The 16,718-nt window shown below is 38.7% G+C and overlaps 1 protein-coding gene across 5 annotated transcripts in view; it reads left to right on the top strand.

Annotated features, from left to right (window-relative positions):
* Positions 1–1,041: 1,041 nt before the first annotated feature.
* TCF12 (transcription factor 12) overlaps positions 1,042–16,718 on the top strand; it is a 429,352-nt gene continuing 413,675 nt past the window's right edge. For 2 of the 5 annotated variants that reach the window (XM_006831613.1, XM_006831610.1), the window contains exons 1-3: positions 1,045–1,315; positions 2,276–2,372; positions 3,396–3,468. In XM_006831613.1, coding sequence (XP_006831676.1) covers positions 2,298–2,372; positions 3,396–3,468 — 148 coding nt within the window. In that variant the 5' untranslated portion in view covers positions 1,045–1,315; positions 2,276–2,297. Of the gene's footprint in view, positions 1,316–2,275; positions 2,373–3,395; positions 3,469–16,718 lie in introns of all 5 variants that reach the window. The other 3 variants (XM_006831611.1, XM_006831614.1, XM_006831612.1) reach the window with 3 other exon arrangements.

Raw genomic sequence — 16,718 nt, 5'->3', positions numbered from 1 at the left:
AGATCATAGGAAAGTAACTCCATATTTGAAGCTGAATCTACCTCCCCGTTTGTATTCTGGACTCCAATTGTTCCTTGCCATATTGATGCCATTACTTTGCACGTGTTTTCTTCGCAGCATTTCTTCTACATAGGCCTTCCTGGTCTTTACTGCACTAACTGACCCCAAAGTGTCAAAACATTGGCTACCATCTCCGAACGGAAAGGAATTTAAGGTTTTAGTCATTTATCTTCTCTCTAGTTCATTCCGGACTTCTTTAGGCCAAGTTCAGAACTTGCGCCAGACAGTGGTTGTGTGACTGAAGCTCTCTGGGTCGTCTCTGTAAATTAAAGGCACTGGATCGCTCCATTTCCAACGACACGATCCGACGTCCAAGTCTAGAATGGGACGCGAATGAGAAGTGATAGGACACGTGGAGTGTGGTACAAGTGGTGTTTCGGCACCTGAAGCCCGCGCTGCTTTGTGTATTTTAGGAAAGGTTTTGCCCTTTTTCCTGCATTCGGCTCGACACCAAATTAGACCAAACGCAACTACTTCACTAGCCGTGCGAAGTGGCCGGGCCTCCCTTCCCCACGCGGGCATCTTCCGCGCGGAGCCAGCGCAGCATCCCCGGGTCGCAGGCTCGGGCGCCGGCGGATCGCAGTGTCCAGTTGGCTTGGGAACGGCAGCCTTTGCTCTGCGGCCTCGGGCTTGGGCGGCCGGGGCAGCGGAGCCAGATGCACTCGCAGCTGCGTCTCCGCTGCTCTGGGACCAAGTGCCCCAGTGCCCGCCGCCCCGTACCCTGGAAGCGGGGACCAGGCGTCCTCGCCGCGGGCCGGCCCTGGTTTGCAGGCTGACGTACCCGGCTTCCGCCCTTCCCTGCTGGCCCCGACACTGGCCCGCCTCACCCTCCAGCGGGCTTTGTCCATCGGCCTCGCAGCGGCCCCTCCCCGTTCCTGCCGGCTCCTCCCCGCCCCCTCCGCGGGCCCCACTTCCTCGGCACTGGCGGCGGGAGCGGCCCGGGGACGAAGGGGTTAAGCCGAGGCTCTTCCCGGCGCGGAGGGATCCGGAGCTGATCCGAGCGCGGTGCTGAGGCTGTCTCAGCAAAAAAATGTCCGCCTGAGGAGACCCACAAGTTCTATTAGGGGGGACCGCCTGCCCGCCCCGGGAGGAAGGGGCGGCCAGGCCCGAGAGCCGCCTCCCCCGACCGGATCCGAGAGCTAGCGCGGGGCAAAGTGAACCGAGGTGCCGGGCGGTGTAAGGGGAAGCCCGAGCCCGCTTTCCCGGCCGAAGTGAACTTTAATCGGGGAGGTTGGATGCGGAGACGGGGCAGCAGGTAATTGCGGGCTGGTGAGCGGGAGGCAGACGGCGCGGCGGGCCGGGAGCTGCGGGCTGCCGCTGTGTCCTTGCCGGAACGGGGTGCCCCTGGCCCGCGCCCCTTTGTACCCGCCGAGCACCGGGTCCCCTCCAAGTTGGGGAGCGGAGTGGGGGCGGAGGTGCAAGTCGCGGGCAGCGAGGCCCGCGGGCGGCGCGCTCGGCCTGTGCGCCCCGCTCCGGCAGGGATCGGGCTAGCGTCCGGGCTTGGGGCGCTCGGGGAGCCGGTGCTTTCGGCCGCGGAGCTGGGCTCATTGTTCAGCAGGTCCGGGGCTGGCCGTCCGCGGGCAGGGCAGCCCAAGTGGGGGAGGCCGCGCCGGGGGAGGAGGACGCCGGACGAGAGCCAGACTAGTTGTCGGTGTTTCTGTTTTCTTTTTACAAACGTCCTCCTGGACGCGCGGGGGGTGCGCTGCGAGCCCCCGGGCCCACCGGGGACGTCCGGGCCACGGCGGCCGTGGAAGCGGGCCTGCGAGCGGCGCGTTCCCTGTAACTTGTCAGTTCTATTGTTGCCGAGCGAGTGAGTCACTTTGCATCTCCGCTCGCCGTCGCTCCACTTGCTGGACGCGGAATTGCCCCTCACCCCGCCCCTCGAGACCCGCGGCGCAGAGGACCCTGCGGCCGCGCTGGGCTAGGGGCGCCGGCGAAGGCGCAGACCCGGGCTCGGAAACTTGCCGGAGAGACGGCGCGTTGCGGGAGCCGCCGTGTCGCTCCGGGGCCGCGCCGAGGAACGCGTGGATTCACGGAACCGGCACGGGTGCTGGGCTCTCCGGCTCCCTGTTCGCGCTGCGGTGGGAACCAGTCGGGGGTACTGGAACTCTGCCTGGCGTCTTTGCGTTCCTCCTCTTCACCTTGGCCCCTCTCCAGCCCCCTACACTCTTTGGGCCTCAGTGGTCTCTGGTTGAGCCCGTTTCCTCTGCTTTAGGACCTGCTAGAAGTGGCTGAAGATGAATCCCCAGCAGCAGCGCATGGCCGCTATAGGGACCGACAAGGAACTGAGTGACCTGCTGGACTTCAGTGCGGTATGAGACCTTTTTGCGGCATCTTGGGGTTTTGCTGAGGTTTACAGGGGGAAAAAAAGCTAGGGAGAGAAAAGAATGAAAGGGGATTAAAAGCAACGTGGAGTCTTGGCAGCTTGAGCTCCACCTGCTTTGGGCAGCAGTTCTCAAGGCTGGAGTCCAGTTCCCCCAAGTTGGACACCTGAACTTTGATGTAATGCCTAGACTTGCAGATTTAAAACTTAAATGCCACAGGGGCCATTTGATTTAACCAGTTAAAAGAAGAACAATGTAACCGTGAGCTTTTGTTGAGTCACCCTGTGACCCTGATAGTTATTAGGGATTTGTGCTTAATATGAAAATGATTGTTTTTATTCTTTCATACTCCTCTTAATCCTCCTCCCCAAGATCAGATTAATATAAATTAATGGTATCTGAAAGATGTCAGCTACAAGAGAGTCAGCTCAGTGTTAGATTTCCAAACCTTTGAGGTGAACAGTTTTAAGATGGCTATAGAACACACACACAGTGAAGTAACTCAATGACTGGAAAATTATCAGCTGAAACCTAAGGGCCACTGTCGTTATTGCTAATGGGTTCAATTCCTTTATTAACTGCATTTAGGAAGCAGGACCCATACCTGCTTTATGGAACTGTCTTATGATGGATTTGTAGTTTAGGTTGTTATTTCATTGGGCTTGATTTTGACTGCATATGTGTGTATTGAGTTGTAGTGTAAAGTATAATGAGGTTCACTTAGTTTCAAAGTGAAGATCTTTGTCAACAGTTGACCATTTAAGCTTAATAATCATATCTTATGTCAGTCATCAGTTTTTCAGAACAGAATGTAACCTGTATTTCCAAGCAGTGTTAGGAAACTGTATCATTCAATGTATTTGCTTTTCTGAACGTGGATCTGAAGGTGTCACCTCAATTTTAACTTTGCTCTGAAACATAGTAACTCATCTATGAGTCCTGGTGAACTTTTGTTAGCAGGGGGTCTAGGAGAATTTCAGGACTAACAGATACATTCCGGTTATTTTGCAGATGTTTTCTCCACCTGTTAATAGTGGGAAAACCAGACCAACAACATTGGGAAGCAGTCAGTTCAGTGGATCAGGTAAGGTGATGTCAAAAATCAGAAATTCATACCATGTCAAAACTCAAACTCATACATTGTAGTAGGAAAGTATAAAACATTTTAATGTTCTTCATGTCATTTTCTAGTATGTCAAGTTAAAATCATAAATCAAATAAAAACAAACAAAACCCCCAAATTTAAGCTGTTGTATCAAAGATTCATTGATGCTTCTATAAGAATCTTGATATGGATTTGAAATTCCCTTATTATGAATTTTAAAATGGAAAATTATCTGTTTGAACACAAAGGATGCAGTTGATAATCTTGCCTAGAATGTCAGTGTAGTGTTGTCAAAGGCTGTGAAGTTTTTTCAAAGACTGTAACCTGCCACAGAAAATGAAGTGACACTATCATAAAGGGTCTTTGAGGGGAAAAGGCTATTTCTGTATAGTTTGGTATACCATCCCCCACCCCCCTGGTTGTTTAATAGGTCTGCTTTTGAGTATTATTTGAACCTTTTTTCTGGATGAGGATGCTAAAATTTCAAATATAATGTTTTTAGCATTTTGGGGATAAAATGAGAAGATAGACATTTAAATGTATCAGTTTATGTTTAATTCTATAGAGAAAAGTTTCAGAAGAAAAAACCCTGTGGTCCGTGCCTGGTCTTTATATTTTTTAAATGCTAATTTAAATATAGGTGTGTCTTTAAATTTTCCTATATTTTCAGCTCATAAGTATTACTAAGCCACAGGTTCTAAAGAATTGGTAAAATGGTATTATTGAATTTATGTGTATGGAAAAACTGTTCTATTGAGTCAAACAATAAATAAGATTTATTTTAAAAGATTGTCATTCCCCTGGAAATCTGCAGCAAATTACTAATTTTGTGGATAATTACTTAAAATGTTAATGTAGTAAATGAATAGAAAGTTAGATTTATCTTTGAATGCCCCCTATTAAATCACTGAATTCTGTGCTGTATTCATTCAGATTATAGTAAGATAATGTTTCAGTTAAATTAGATTTCTGTTCCCCTAATAGTGCTGTCTTCTTTAGATTTACTTTGTTTATATTTATAACTAATCTCCATAATTAAGCATATTTCCACATTTTTCTCAAGTACTCATTTCTGACTTTTTAAGACTCAAAATTATGTTGTAAACATTTCATAAGCAAGGTCCAGCCTAATGAACAAAAGTTGTAATTTTCTATTTAGTTTATTCCTTAGTACTATGAGATGAGAAATAAATCAAATAAAGTCATCACAGCATCATCTTGAGAAAACCAGCTGTCAAATTGTGGGCTAAAACTCAGCAATTCCTCTTAGATACTTTGTATTTCCCCTAGTAAATGAGAGTTGATTTCATTAAATACGCTGAGAGTAAAGTGTGAGAACATAAAATTAATTTCATAACTAAGTTTATACTTTGTATTTTAAAATGTTTCTATTTTAAAATAATATACTTACTAAAATTCATTTTTAATAAAATTTCAGTTAGTGGTGAAAGATATGGCATGTAGTTTAACATTTAAAAAAAAATAATGGTGGATGTTAAATAGCACTAATGGCTAATATTCTACCTAATCAAAAGGATATCATGAAATGTTAGGCAGACCCCAGTTCTCCCCATAGCTCCTTTTTAAATGGATAATTATTAGAAAATAGTTCCTTTAGGGGTGGGGGACAGGAAGAAAAGTATTGGTTGTATAGAAGAAGACTACATGCCCTTTGTTTTCTAATGTTTTGAGTGCATCTTAGTTTTTGCAGTTTTAGTAGCTTTCAAATGTATTTTGTCTAAGAAATTGATTTTGAAATGTTAAGTTTTACATTGTATATAGTATATGTTCAGTAAATAACTCATTCATTGAGTTCTGGTGTTGCTCTTTCTTTCTGTTAGTTCTAACTTCAATTGTGGGAAATATAATTGATACTCACTGTTCTCAAGGAGGTGAACTTTTGAAATTAGCTATGAGAAATGTTCTTATTTTAAAAATAGGATAATTATGGTTCACTTTTTTAAATTAAGGTTTGTTTATGTTGTTTGTAAAATTAAAAATTGTATGTGTGAATCTGATGAGGATTAAAGTAAGGGCATTGGACTAGGTGTGGGACCCTTTTTAAAATAGCTTGCATTATACAAAAAAGACAACTACACTGTAGAAGTGATCATAGTATTTGATTCTTTGGAGTGGGAAATCTTAGTTCTAAAACTGTTGGATTTGTTACTCATCTATTTAAAGTTTGAACTTAAACACCTGTATTCAATGGACATAGTAATATTTGTGTGGTTTGTTTTAAATGCCAGAAAAAAAAAATATTAAAAAAAGGAAAGCTGTGACCTTTAATAATTAGTAAATGAATTTAAATTTTGGGAAGGGAATATGGCATTGGTGATTATTTTACAGCAAAGTATATTGCTAGATATGGTTTAGAGTTATAACCATTTCTAAAGTGACTATCTAAAAGAAATTGACATAGTAATAATTATATGCTGTATTACATATTTTGTTGATACTTAAGATATTTGCTCTGATTTCAAAAGATATTATGCAATACATCCTAATGCTTATTTATTTACAGCATATAAAGGGTTAAAGATCTGGCTTGCCTTTTGAAGAACTGACTTAAAGATTAAATTAGAATTTTCTTGTCTTTGGAGTAATATTAATAAAACCCTAAACTTTTTACCTAGGGAAAACTATAATTACTCATTATAATTTCCTTTCTTGATTATTCTTTTTGAGGATGACTTAATTTCACCTTGCACTATTTTTGAAAAATAATTGATTACACTTTTAGAATTTTTGTAAAGGTAAAAATATATGTTACTGTACATGCTGTTATTACTGATCTGTCCCTGAAGCCAAACAAATAACTTGTATGATAGCTGACATAGCATCAGAAGTTACTACAGAAAAGATGAAGGTGTATTTACTATTACTCATTTGTCTTGAGCCAGTTTTGTCTTTACCAAGGTGTTTTCTTTGTGTTATGGTAAGACTGACTATGTCTACTTGTGATAGGCTCTGTGAGGTGTTCTTACAGTGACCTTGAGAGGTGTTTCTCTGTAGGAGTGGATGGTGAGGTGCTCTCCTAGGGCTGTGTACAGAAGGAAAGCTTGTTGAAAGGATTGCCAAATGAAAATGGTTAAGGTGTTGAAATCTCAGTACACCCCTTTTCAGTGCTTGAGTGTGCAGAACTAGATTGTGATATTGGGTTTAATTTTCAGTATATTAGACTATTGAAGTAGAGAGCATAATATCTGAAATGTTGCTTTATAGCCAGGTAATAAGTAAAGTTAGAAGGGGTGGCATGTATTTGTGTATTTATTTTGCAAGCCATAAGTGTGTATGTATGTGTGTGTGTATATATATATAATATCTATCTGATATCTCTACCTATAGAAAGTTATTTTAAATAGCAAGTAAAGTTTTACTTTTCCTCATTCAAATCAGACTTTTCTTAACAGTGGAGATTTCTTGGCCATGCTTCTTGGGGAAATAACTGTAAAGAGTATTTTCCAGCTCTTCATTTTAAAAAAAGTATATAGTTTTTCATTCTTAATATTTTGAAGGAACATTTTCACAGATATATATATATAGAGAGAGACTTTTTAAAAATATTTGCATAGGGTCAGAAAAATGAATGCTCATTAAATTGCTCTTCAGTAATTTTTTTTAAAATTAAAAACTTCTTTTTGAGATAATTGTAGATACTATTCACATGCTCTCATAAGAAACAATGACCAGAGATCATGCGTACCCTTTACCCAGCTTTCCTGAGTGGTAACATCTTGTAAAACTGTAATAACAATATCATAGTTAGGTTATTGACACTGATGGGCCAAGATACAAAGCAGCTGGTTTCTTTACCATAAGGATTCTTGATGTTGCCTTCTTATAACTGCATGTACTTCTCCAGTAATTAATGTAAAAGATTCCATGGTAAGATTATTAAATACCTACCACCCACTCTTATTAAACATGGTGTAAACTTTTCAGATTGCTATAGCATTATTTGAACATATCAAAGAAAAAAAACAAGAAAGAAAATAAAAAATTTACAAATGTGTTTTTAAAATAAAATATAGTAAAAAACAGGAGTGGTGATTTTAAATAAGACTATACTTAACCTTATCATTCAAGTCATTTTCACCTAAGGCTACAAGTACGGCATGGTTTGTATTGTATATTTGTCAGTGCTGAAATTTATCATTATACATATATATGGAGTCCTGGTGTGGCGCTGTGGGTTAATGCGCCAGACTGCAAAGTCATTTGAACTACAAGGTCGGTGGTTCAAGCTCACCAGCTGCTCCTCGAAAACCCTATACAGGGTTGCTATTGGTCAGAACCGACTTGACGGCACTTAACAACAACAATAACATATATATATATATAAATTTTTAACTATATATATATATTTAAAATTTTTTTTAACTCTTTATTGTGAATTGAGTGAAAGTTTACAGAGCACATCATCATTTTTATATTCAACAAATTACACAATTATTTTCATTTCAATGATTATGGTCCCCTCCATATACCACCAGTTTACAGTATTTACTTCTATTCCCTTTAACTCTTGTACTTCTTTCTGCTTTTATAGCTATATTTATAGTAAGAAATAGTTTTTTTTAATTTGTTAAAATTTAGCACTGTCATATGTGTAACTGAATCATTTAGACATTTGTTTTGAGTAAACTGTAATGATGAATTAAAATAACCCCAGAGTCATCAGACAAGTAGGAAAAAAAATGTATTATTTTAGGATGAATATGGTGTGCTAATAAGTGGCTTATTTAAGATAAAGTTATGTAGAAAAGAAACCTTTTAGAGAAATCTTGTATTTGAAAATACAAACCTGGAAAACAGAAGAATTAGGGACAAGAATACAAGTTTGTGTTTTCCAGAATAATTCCTATAGTGTTCCTGTAAGTAATAATCACTTATAATGGATTACAAAACCCAATTTGATAAATTACAGTATTTTAGAAATGTATTACTTACAGTATTGTTGATGTTGTAAAGTGCCGTCCAATTGTTTCATTAATAGTTTAAGTACAAATTAAAATTTCTGTCATTAGTTTATTCACTGGTATCTTTTCCTTTGTTTTTTAAAAAAATTCTTTTGGAAAAGGAAGATAAAGATGAAGATATTCAACCTTGAATATAGGTTTTTTTTTTTTGTTTTTTTTTTCAATTTTAGATTTAGTGGGGGCATTTTAAATACTTCTTTATTAAAGCCAGATTGTCTTTTTTGAACAATTGGTAACTGCTTGGAATGTCATTACCTACTTAGTGTTGTTCACTCTTCCATAGAGAGTAAAAGGTCTCCAGGAAAAAACAACAAAAAACAAAAACTGACAAACGATTATTTCTGGAAAGTCTGAGCTACTTTTTATTTTTATCATTTAATAAAACTACACTTACGTGTCACTTGAATATTTTTTTCTGGATGAGAATGTTGAAATTGCAAACAATGTTTTTAGCATTTAGGGACTAAAATGAGAAGACAGACATTTAAAAAGACTAATGAATGACTTTCAGACACACTACAGTTGAGCTATGTTTATCTCAGATTTATCAGTTCACCATTTATTTATTATTTTTTCAGAAGCTTGCTTTTGTAGTAGCTTTTGAGAAGTTAAGAAATGAAATACATAGACAAAAGAAAGTGGATACATTTTCTGTCTAGATGGGAGGATGATATGTAAAACCATGTGGTATATAACATAAGAACTGACAACAACTGTACATTAATGTAGTTTAACTTGAATCCGTAAGAGTGAATGTGTGATAAGGAATGGGGCCGGTTTAAGGAACACTCAAAAAAGGCAGAGAAGGTGAATTTTGAGTTGACTTGTGAAGGGGATGTTGTTAAGTGCCATTGAGTCAGTTCTGACTCATAGCGACCCTGTATAGGGTTTCCGAGGAGCAGTTGGTGAATTTGAACCGCCGACCTTGTGGTTCAGACCAGCTTTGCACATTAACCCACAGTGCCATGCCAGGACTCCTTGTGAAGGTGATATGGCAATATATTAGGGAGAGAACAGACCTTTCAGGCATGGAATAACTGGAGGAGAGGCCTGGAATTGGGAATGTGATGATCCAAGCGCCCATAGATTTCAGGGAATGAGAAGCTGGTTCTTCCTGATCACTATTCCAGGAGAACTATTTTCAGGGGTCATACTTATTTCTGCTCCTGGCTTTGCTTTTTTTTTTTAAATTTGTGTGTGTGTATTGAATGAAGGTTTACAGAGAAGATCATTACTTTTACATTCAACAAATAATACACTTTGTTTCATTTTAATGGCTGTAACCCCCTCCATGTAACAACAGCTATCCCACTTTCTCCCTGTGATTCCTGTTTCCATTCCACCTTCCTTCCCATCTCTTCTCAACTCTGTCCTTAGGTAAATGTTGCCCTTTTATCTTGAATGATCGACCATTCTATGGTGAGCGTACCTATGAGTGTTGTTGTATCCCTGAAAATTGTGCCATGGTGATGGTCAAGGGCCATAGTCTCAGGTTTTTCCAGTCTCCTTCTGACCAGTAAGTCCAGTGTTGTTGTTTTTTTGTTAAATTTTTGACTTCCTCCCAGTCTTATCTGGTACCTTTAATATGATCCCTTTCAGAGGAGTTGGTATCATCTAGTTCTTCTGTTATTAGAATCATGGTGACTGATGTTTACCTGCTTCATTGCATTGGTCCATTGGACTAGTTGATTGTAAGTATCTTTAATTTTCATCACACTTTTTACTTCCATACACGGAGAGACCAATAGTTGCACCTTAGAAGGCTGCTCATGAGCTTTTAAGATCCCAGACACTACTCATCAAAGTGGGATATAGAACATTGTCTTTGTAGACTAGATTATGCCAATTGACCATGGTGTCCCCTGAGACTATGGTCCTGCTGGCTTTGCCTTTTATTGGCTGGGTGATCACTGGTAAGTTATTTAATCTTTCTTTGACTGTTTCTTAATCTGTAAAGTACAGCTATGAATGGTAGCTGCCTTCCTAGTGAGTTTTGAGACATCTACAAGAACTGTGCAGAGGACGTAGTGAACTGTGGCATAGTAAATTATTTGTGGTGAGGGACTAGCAATAAGGAAAACATTTATTTAGGAGGCTTTTGTTCTAATCTAGGTTTGGGCTTTGTAATAGTGTAGGAAGTAAGGAAAGATACCAGGAGTAAAATAGGTTGATAGAATTTGAAAGGTTGGTTTTCTGTAGGTAAGCAGAATGACAAGGCTGCAGTGCAGGCATAACTGACAGATGGTAGTACAGGAAGCAGTTCAAACCCACCAGCTGCTTCTCAGAAACCCTATACAGGGTCGCTATGGATCAGAACTGACTTGATGGCACTTAAAAACAAGTGCTGGAGGAAATAAAGATGCTGAATTGTTTTGAGCATTTTAAATGTTATGTGATTTGGGACTCTTCTGGTTTACCTGGGGATTTACGAGGGAAGTGCTGGGAAATGAGTTGAAGTTTTTGCTGTTGTTTTTTCAAAAAAAGCTTTTTTTTTTCTGACTATAAAGTTAATACATGGCTACTGACAAGAAAATTGGAGACCAGGAAAAGAAATAAGGGGGAAATCGCTCTATTTCTCTAACCAAAGAAAATTACTATGTTTTGATTTATTTCCTTTTCATCTTTTTTCCTAATAGTCCTATGTTTACAAAGTTGAGAGCCTATTGAGGTTTTATTTTATGTCCTTTTTTTTCCCTTCATTTGTGTATTTCCCAGTGTTATTAAAGATTCTTTGTAAACATGATTTAAAATTGTTGCATGATATTACATGGGATGGATATACTATACTTAATCAACTCTCTTACTGCTTGACATTTCTTGTTTCTGTTTGTGAATTTGCTTTTTTTTAAACATTACCTTTTGATATTATAAATAATGTGATAGCAAGCACCTTCTTGTATATGCAAACACTTTTGCCTACAAGTCAGTTTCCTTTGAATAGAGATATAGATTTTGTTTTTTGTGCCTACAAGTTATAATTAAAGCTAAGTGAGTGAATTCCCTTAAGGAAATGAACTCAGAGAGATAAATTATCAGGCCAAGAATTGATTTTTTTTTTCTCCCAAGGATTGATGTTAATGGTGGAGTAAAAGGTATAAAATTAGACTCTTTGGTTGATTATTTAACATAGAAATGCAAATTTTTATTAGTGTATGAGTGCAGTGAGAACATGATAATATTTGATGCAAATGATAATTGTATACAAATGGACTCTATGGTGTCTGGTTGGAATTCCTGTCATTCTTTGACATGTGCTTATTGAATCTGTTGTAATCTAATTGGAGTCTGTCAATGAGAGGGCCCTTGAATTCATGACTCTTTATGAGAGAAGCAGTGTAGTGTAGTAGACAGATTTGGGATCAAGCGGACAACTGGGTTGGAATTAGTGCTTTGTAACTTATTAGCTGGGTGGCCCAAGGCAGATCATTTAAAATATCTGAGCTGTACTTTTCTCCTTTGTGAAAAGTGGATAATACCTACTTTCAGAATCCTTGTGAAGATCAAATTAAGGTCATCTCTATATATTGTATGCTACAAAGCTGCTTCAAAACTAATAGCTGTCAGTAATATTGTTGTGGTACTCTTTTAAGTAATATTCATGATAATATTAATTATTAACAACAAAATAATTATAGACAGTTCTGTAGCCAATATTTATTGCATGTGTACTATTATAGGCTATATATTGTTCTAAGCAATTTATGGCATTATCTCATTTTACTTTGGATAAAATGAAATTTTCTTCATGGTGTTGATGTTAGGGAAAAAGATCACATCTTAAAACATATCTAGGTTGACTTTTACTGCCATACATTAGATACCATTGTAGAAGTCTAAAAGGAAATCAGGCATAAAAGTAGTTTCCAGGTGTCATGAGGTATGTAAGTACCCTACTTCCCCCCCCCCCACCAGTTGATTTCTCCTTAATTCTGTCACTGTGTAGTCTCATAATTGTGTGTTATGGCATAATGAACAGAACGTGTATATCCTTTGAAGACCCTCTTTTTTTGCTTAGGCATTACCACTTGGATGTAGTGTTTTCTCTGTATTTTCTCTGCAGCTGCCTGAAATTCTTTTTGGAGTTAGGTATAGTCTAAATAAATAAAATAAAATTATGTGGCCTGGAGGATAAAATAGCTGGGAGACAGGTTGGAGAGAATGTGAAGAGTCTCCAGGGTAGAGCTTCTCCTTTTTTTCTTTCCTAATGGCAGTGGAAAAGGAACATAAACTCCCCTGGTAGCCTGAAGCAACACATTGCAAGTGAGCAAAGCAGAGGAAATCTTACCTTGACAACTCTTGTACATTTTACTTTCTACTTCGTAGCACAAACATACTGGTTTTAATATAAGCATATTTTAATTTATCATGTAAAATTATAGTTCTAGGAAGGTAAATTGTGTTTGGAGTATGTTCATGCCTTCTGCTCTTGTGTTTGTTGGTTTGTGTCTTTTGGAGGGCAGAAGGATAGGGTGAGATGCTGGCCTCTGCTATCTGTTCTAAGTGAGAAGCCCAGCTCAAGAATATATTTTTCAGCACTCTATCAATTCCTGACTCTTTTCTTACATCCCCAGAAGTACATGATAAAATGGGTTATTACATGAGAGTGAAAAACCATTTGTAAGTAAGATATGTTATTTCCATAAACCTAAGCACAGGGAGAGATTTATTAATAATTGTGGTTTGAACCAGTATTTCCTATTTACAGATAACTCATCCTATAATTTTTTGATGTACACTTTTGGGAGAAGGAAATGCATATTTTTACAATGTGTGTATGTATTATGTATTCCATGTTTAAAATGCCCTCTTCTGTGTTCCATTTTTAAAATGTGTACTCATAAAGACCATTGTGAATCATCCAAGCTACTGTGAGTTGATTGGAAACTTAAAAGATCACATCTTTAAAAATCACATAGAAATGAAAACAGGTTCGGGATTGGTTATGATTTGTACTGCATTGGATGGTGACTCAGTGATGAAACCTTCAAAATAATGAAACAATTTAAGATAAGATGCAGGACAGAAAAGGTTACCTTTTAAGATCCATTTCAGGTTTTAGGAAGGTCTCTAGATTTGCACTGATGTGATTTCTCTGAATTTGTGGTAATCTGATTGATGAAAGTTTGTTCCCATTTCCAAATAATAGTCTGTCTGGAGACAACCACCCCTAAACCTCATTCACAAGTTGTTGCTTTTGGGTCATTTTGCCAATAAGCCCTTGTGAGACTTTGAAAATGAGCAGGACGAACTCATAATTGCTCCTCGACCACTTCATTGGTGGCTAATGTTCAGAACACAGGTGGGACTTAATATTATCCCAGCAATTCCAATCAATGAGCACATGTGCTGCTTCCCTTAGTGAGAGTTGTGAACAGTGGTGGAGCGCTGCAGGGAACCCTGCTAGGAGGGAATTACTATCATCAAGTCTTAGACCTGGAGGCTTTTGTTGTTTTGAGGTTGTTGGGGAATAAGTAAGAGATTTGCATCTGCCACTGGAGAGGAAAAAGTGCCAGTCTCTTTGTAAACTTAACTGGCAGAAGAATGAAGGTTTGGTCACAAGTGAGTCAGGAGACTCTGAGCTTGTATGAATACTCAGTTTTTGAGATCTCCCCCATTGGCAGCCTTGCCCGAGTTTTGCTTTTTTCAAGTCCTACTTTATTTAGCTGGAGTCCTGATGTGGCTCTGTGGGCTAATGCACTGGACTGCAAGGTTGCTTCAGCTTATCAGCCACTCCTTAGAAACCCTGTACAACTTTATCTAGCTGGTTTTGTCATCTGGTCAGAAGCCCATTTGCTTATCTGGTTGATATTGACCTGCTGAAGTTTTGGAAAATACTTTTCTGTGTAGTTCCCAGTTGGAAATAAAGTTGAAGAGAAAAGTTGTCAAATGTGGAATTGCTTGGTGGGTATGTAAAGACAACTTGAATTGTGTATCCCTTTCCAAGTAGGCAGGGCAGGCACTTAGAGCCTTTTCAAGATTGTTCTAGGTCTCCTAAATATTCCTTCTCTCTCAGTTTTTAAATTTTTTTATTCTAGGTTATAGAATATTTATTATTTGTTAAGACCTCCTTTGTCTGCCTGTGGTACACAATCCCTGATCTGCAATTCTGAAATACAAAAAGGCTTGAACTGAAAATATGGGTCAGTGAATGTATGTGGAGGCTTCCAAAAGTTTATGGAAAATGGAATTGAAAACTTAGGAAATTTTTTCACAAACGTTTTGGAGCCCTGCTTATTTTTCCTGATCAGTTAGTAAGCATGCATAGAGAATCTCAGGGTACTAGACTGCTAACAACAAGGTCTGCAGTTCAATCCCACCAGCAGCTCCTTAGAAACCATATACAGGGTTGCTACGAGTTGGAACTGACTTGACAGCATTTAACAATAACAGCAACAACATTGGGAAAGTAAGGAGCCCTGGTGGAACAATGATTAAGCTCTCGGCTGTTAACCAAGAGGTCAACAGTTCAAATCCACTCACCACTCCTGCTGGAGAACAGACCTAGCAATCTGTGCCTGTAGAGGTTACAGCTGAGGAAACTCTGCAGAGCCGTCCCAATGAACTTGACCGCACACAACAATATCAGAAGAATAGAATTATTTCATTTAGCCCCCATTATATAATTAACATATGTGATCCCTCCAAAAGGAAGTGATACCAGCCTTGAATTTTAATTGTTGTCTGAGAGCAAAAAGAGAAGAAAATCATCTTCATGAAGAAAAAAGGAGGTAAGATAATGTTTTACAGGACAAAGAAGAAACCAGTCTTTGGTAAATTTGATTCTCTCTCTCTTTTTTTTTTTTATAGCAGTTCAGAGTGTCATGAAACCAATCTTTGGTAAATTTGATTCTCTCTCTCTCTCTCTCTCTTTTTTAATAGCAGTTCAGAGTTTCATTAAAGGCGTCATTATGCAAAAACAATAGTGATTCTAATGAGTATGTGAATTTTTTCTCAGGAGCCTGTCATTGGCTCAGCCCTACTACTATTTACTATAAAGTATGGAAGTAGCAAAGAATTGGGTATATAATAAACTAGTTTGTTTGTGGAGTCTGTTTGAGAGGCAGACCAATAGGGTCATTCTGACTTCCGGTTGCCTTTTGCAAACCTGTTCCCTGTAGTGTCTCTCTCTAGTGTAATTCTCTCAAGATCCATGATACAATGTGTAATAACTTAAATCTACTATAAAAAGTTTGTAAAGGTTTGAGCTGTGCTGCTGTAGGAACACAGACCAGGACCTCTGTATATGAAGCTTCCGTCATAGGTATGCAACCTCTTTTGTTAAGCATAAGAATAGTGCTGCACTGAGCAGACTTCATACATGTCTAATTTGACTCTGGAGACTTGCTGAACAAGTGGTAGTAGTAGTAGTACATTGCCCAGTGAAAGATGACTGGAAAAGAAGAGTCTTAATTGTTTTTTAAAAAAAAGAATTAATGATGGTAAAAGTATTTCATAATGTTTACTCATATGTTATTTACTTTGTAATACCTATAGGAAGTCGGTAACTGTTCTTTTCACAGAGGAAATAGAGAAGTCAAGAGTGATATACATTTGCCTGTGGTTTCTTATTGCTCTTCAGAAGTAGCAAACGGATCAGTTGTACGTGCACCTGTACTGATACCAATCTACACCAGTGCACAGTTTGTCTTGAGGAGGAATTTAATATCTCTACAAATCTGAAAAATTGTTGTTGTAAGAAGAAGGCTTTACTGGTGTAATATTGCTGTTTTCCAAATGAAGCAATTCAAGACTAAAAAAAAATTGTTAAAGAGAAGACAATATAATAAAAAACCTCTCTAAAATGGCTAAGCGCTTTTTAGCCTTAAAATATAAACACATATAAAAACCATCAACCTGAAATGCCTTTAGGATTATAATCTTTCATGTGTGTGTGTGTGTCTTTTATTGTTGTCTGTCATCAGACTTTGTGCCTTGGGAACAAGGTGAAATTTGCTAGTTCTAAGATAGTTGGCTATACAAAATAAAGAACAGGCTCATTGTATGGAAAATTATTTATTTTTACTGCTCCCTTTCCAAAGTGTTTATGTAATCATATAGGCAAGTAAAAGCTGATAAAAAATAGTTATGCATCAAGAGAAGATGGCAGGAATACACAGTCACTGTACCAAAAGGAAATGGTTAATGTTCAACCATTTCAAGAGGTAGCATATGATCAAGAGCCAATGATACTGAAGGAAGAAGTCCAAGGTTCATTGAAGGAATTGGCAAAGAACAAGGCACCAGGAA

Source organism: Chrysochloris asiatica, unplaced genomic scaffold, assembly GCF_000296735.1.
Source record: "Chrysochloris asiatica unplaced genomic scaffold, ChrAsi1.0 scaffold00004, whole genome shotgun sequence".
NCBI classification, from domain to species: Eukaryota; Metazoa; Chordata; class Mammalia; order Afrosoricida; family Chrysochloridae; genus Chrysochloris; species Chrysochloris asiatica.
The sequence above is the reverse complement of the archived record's forward strand: the minus strand, read 5'-3'. Positions and strand labels throughout refer to the sequence as shown.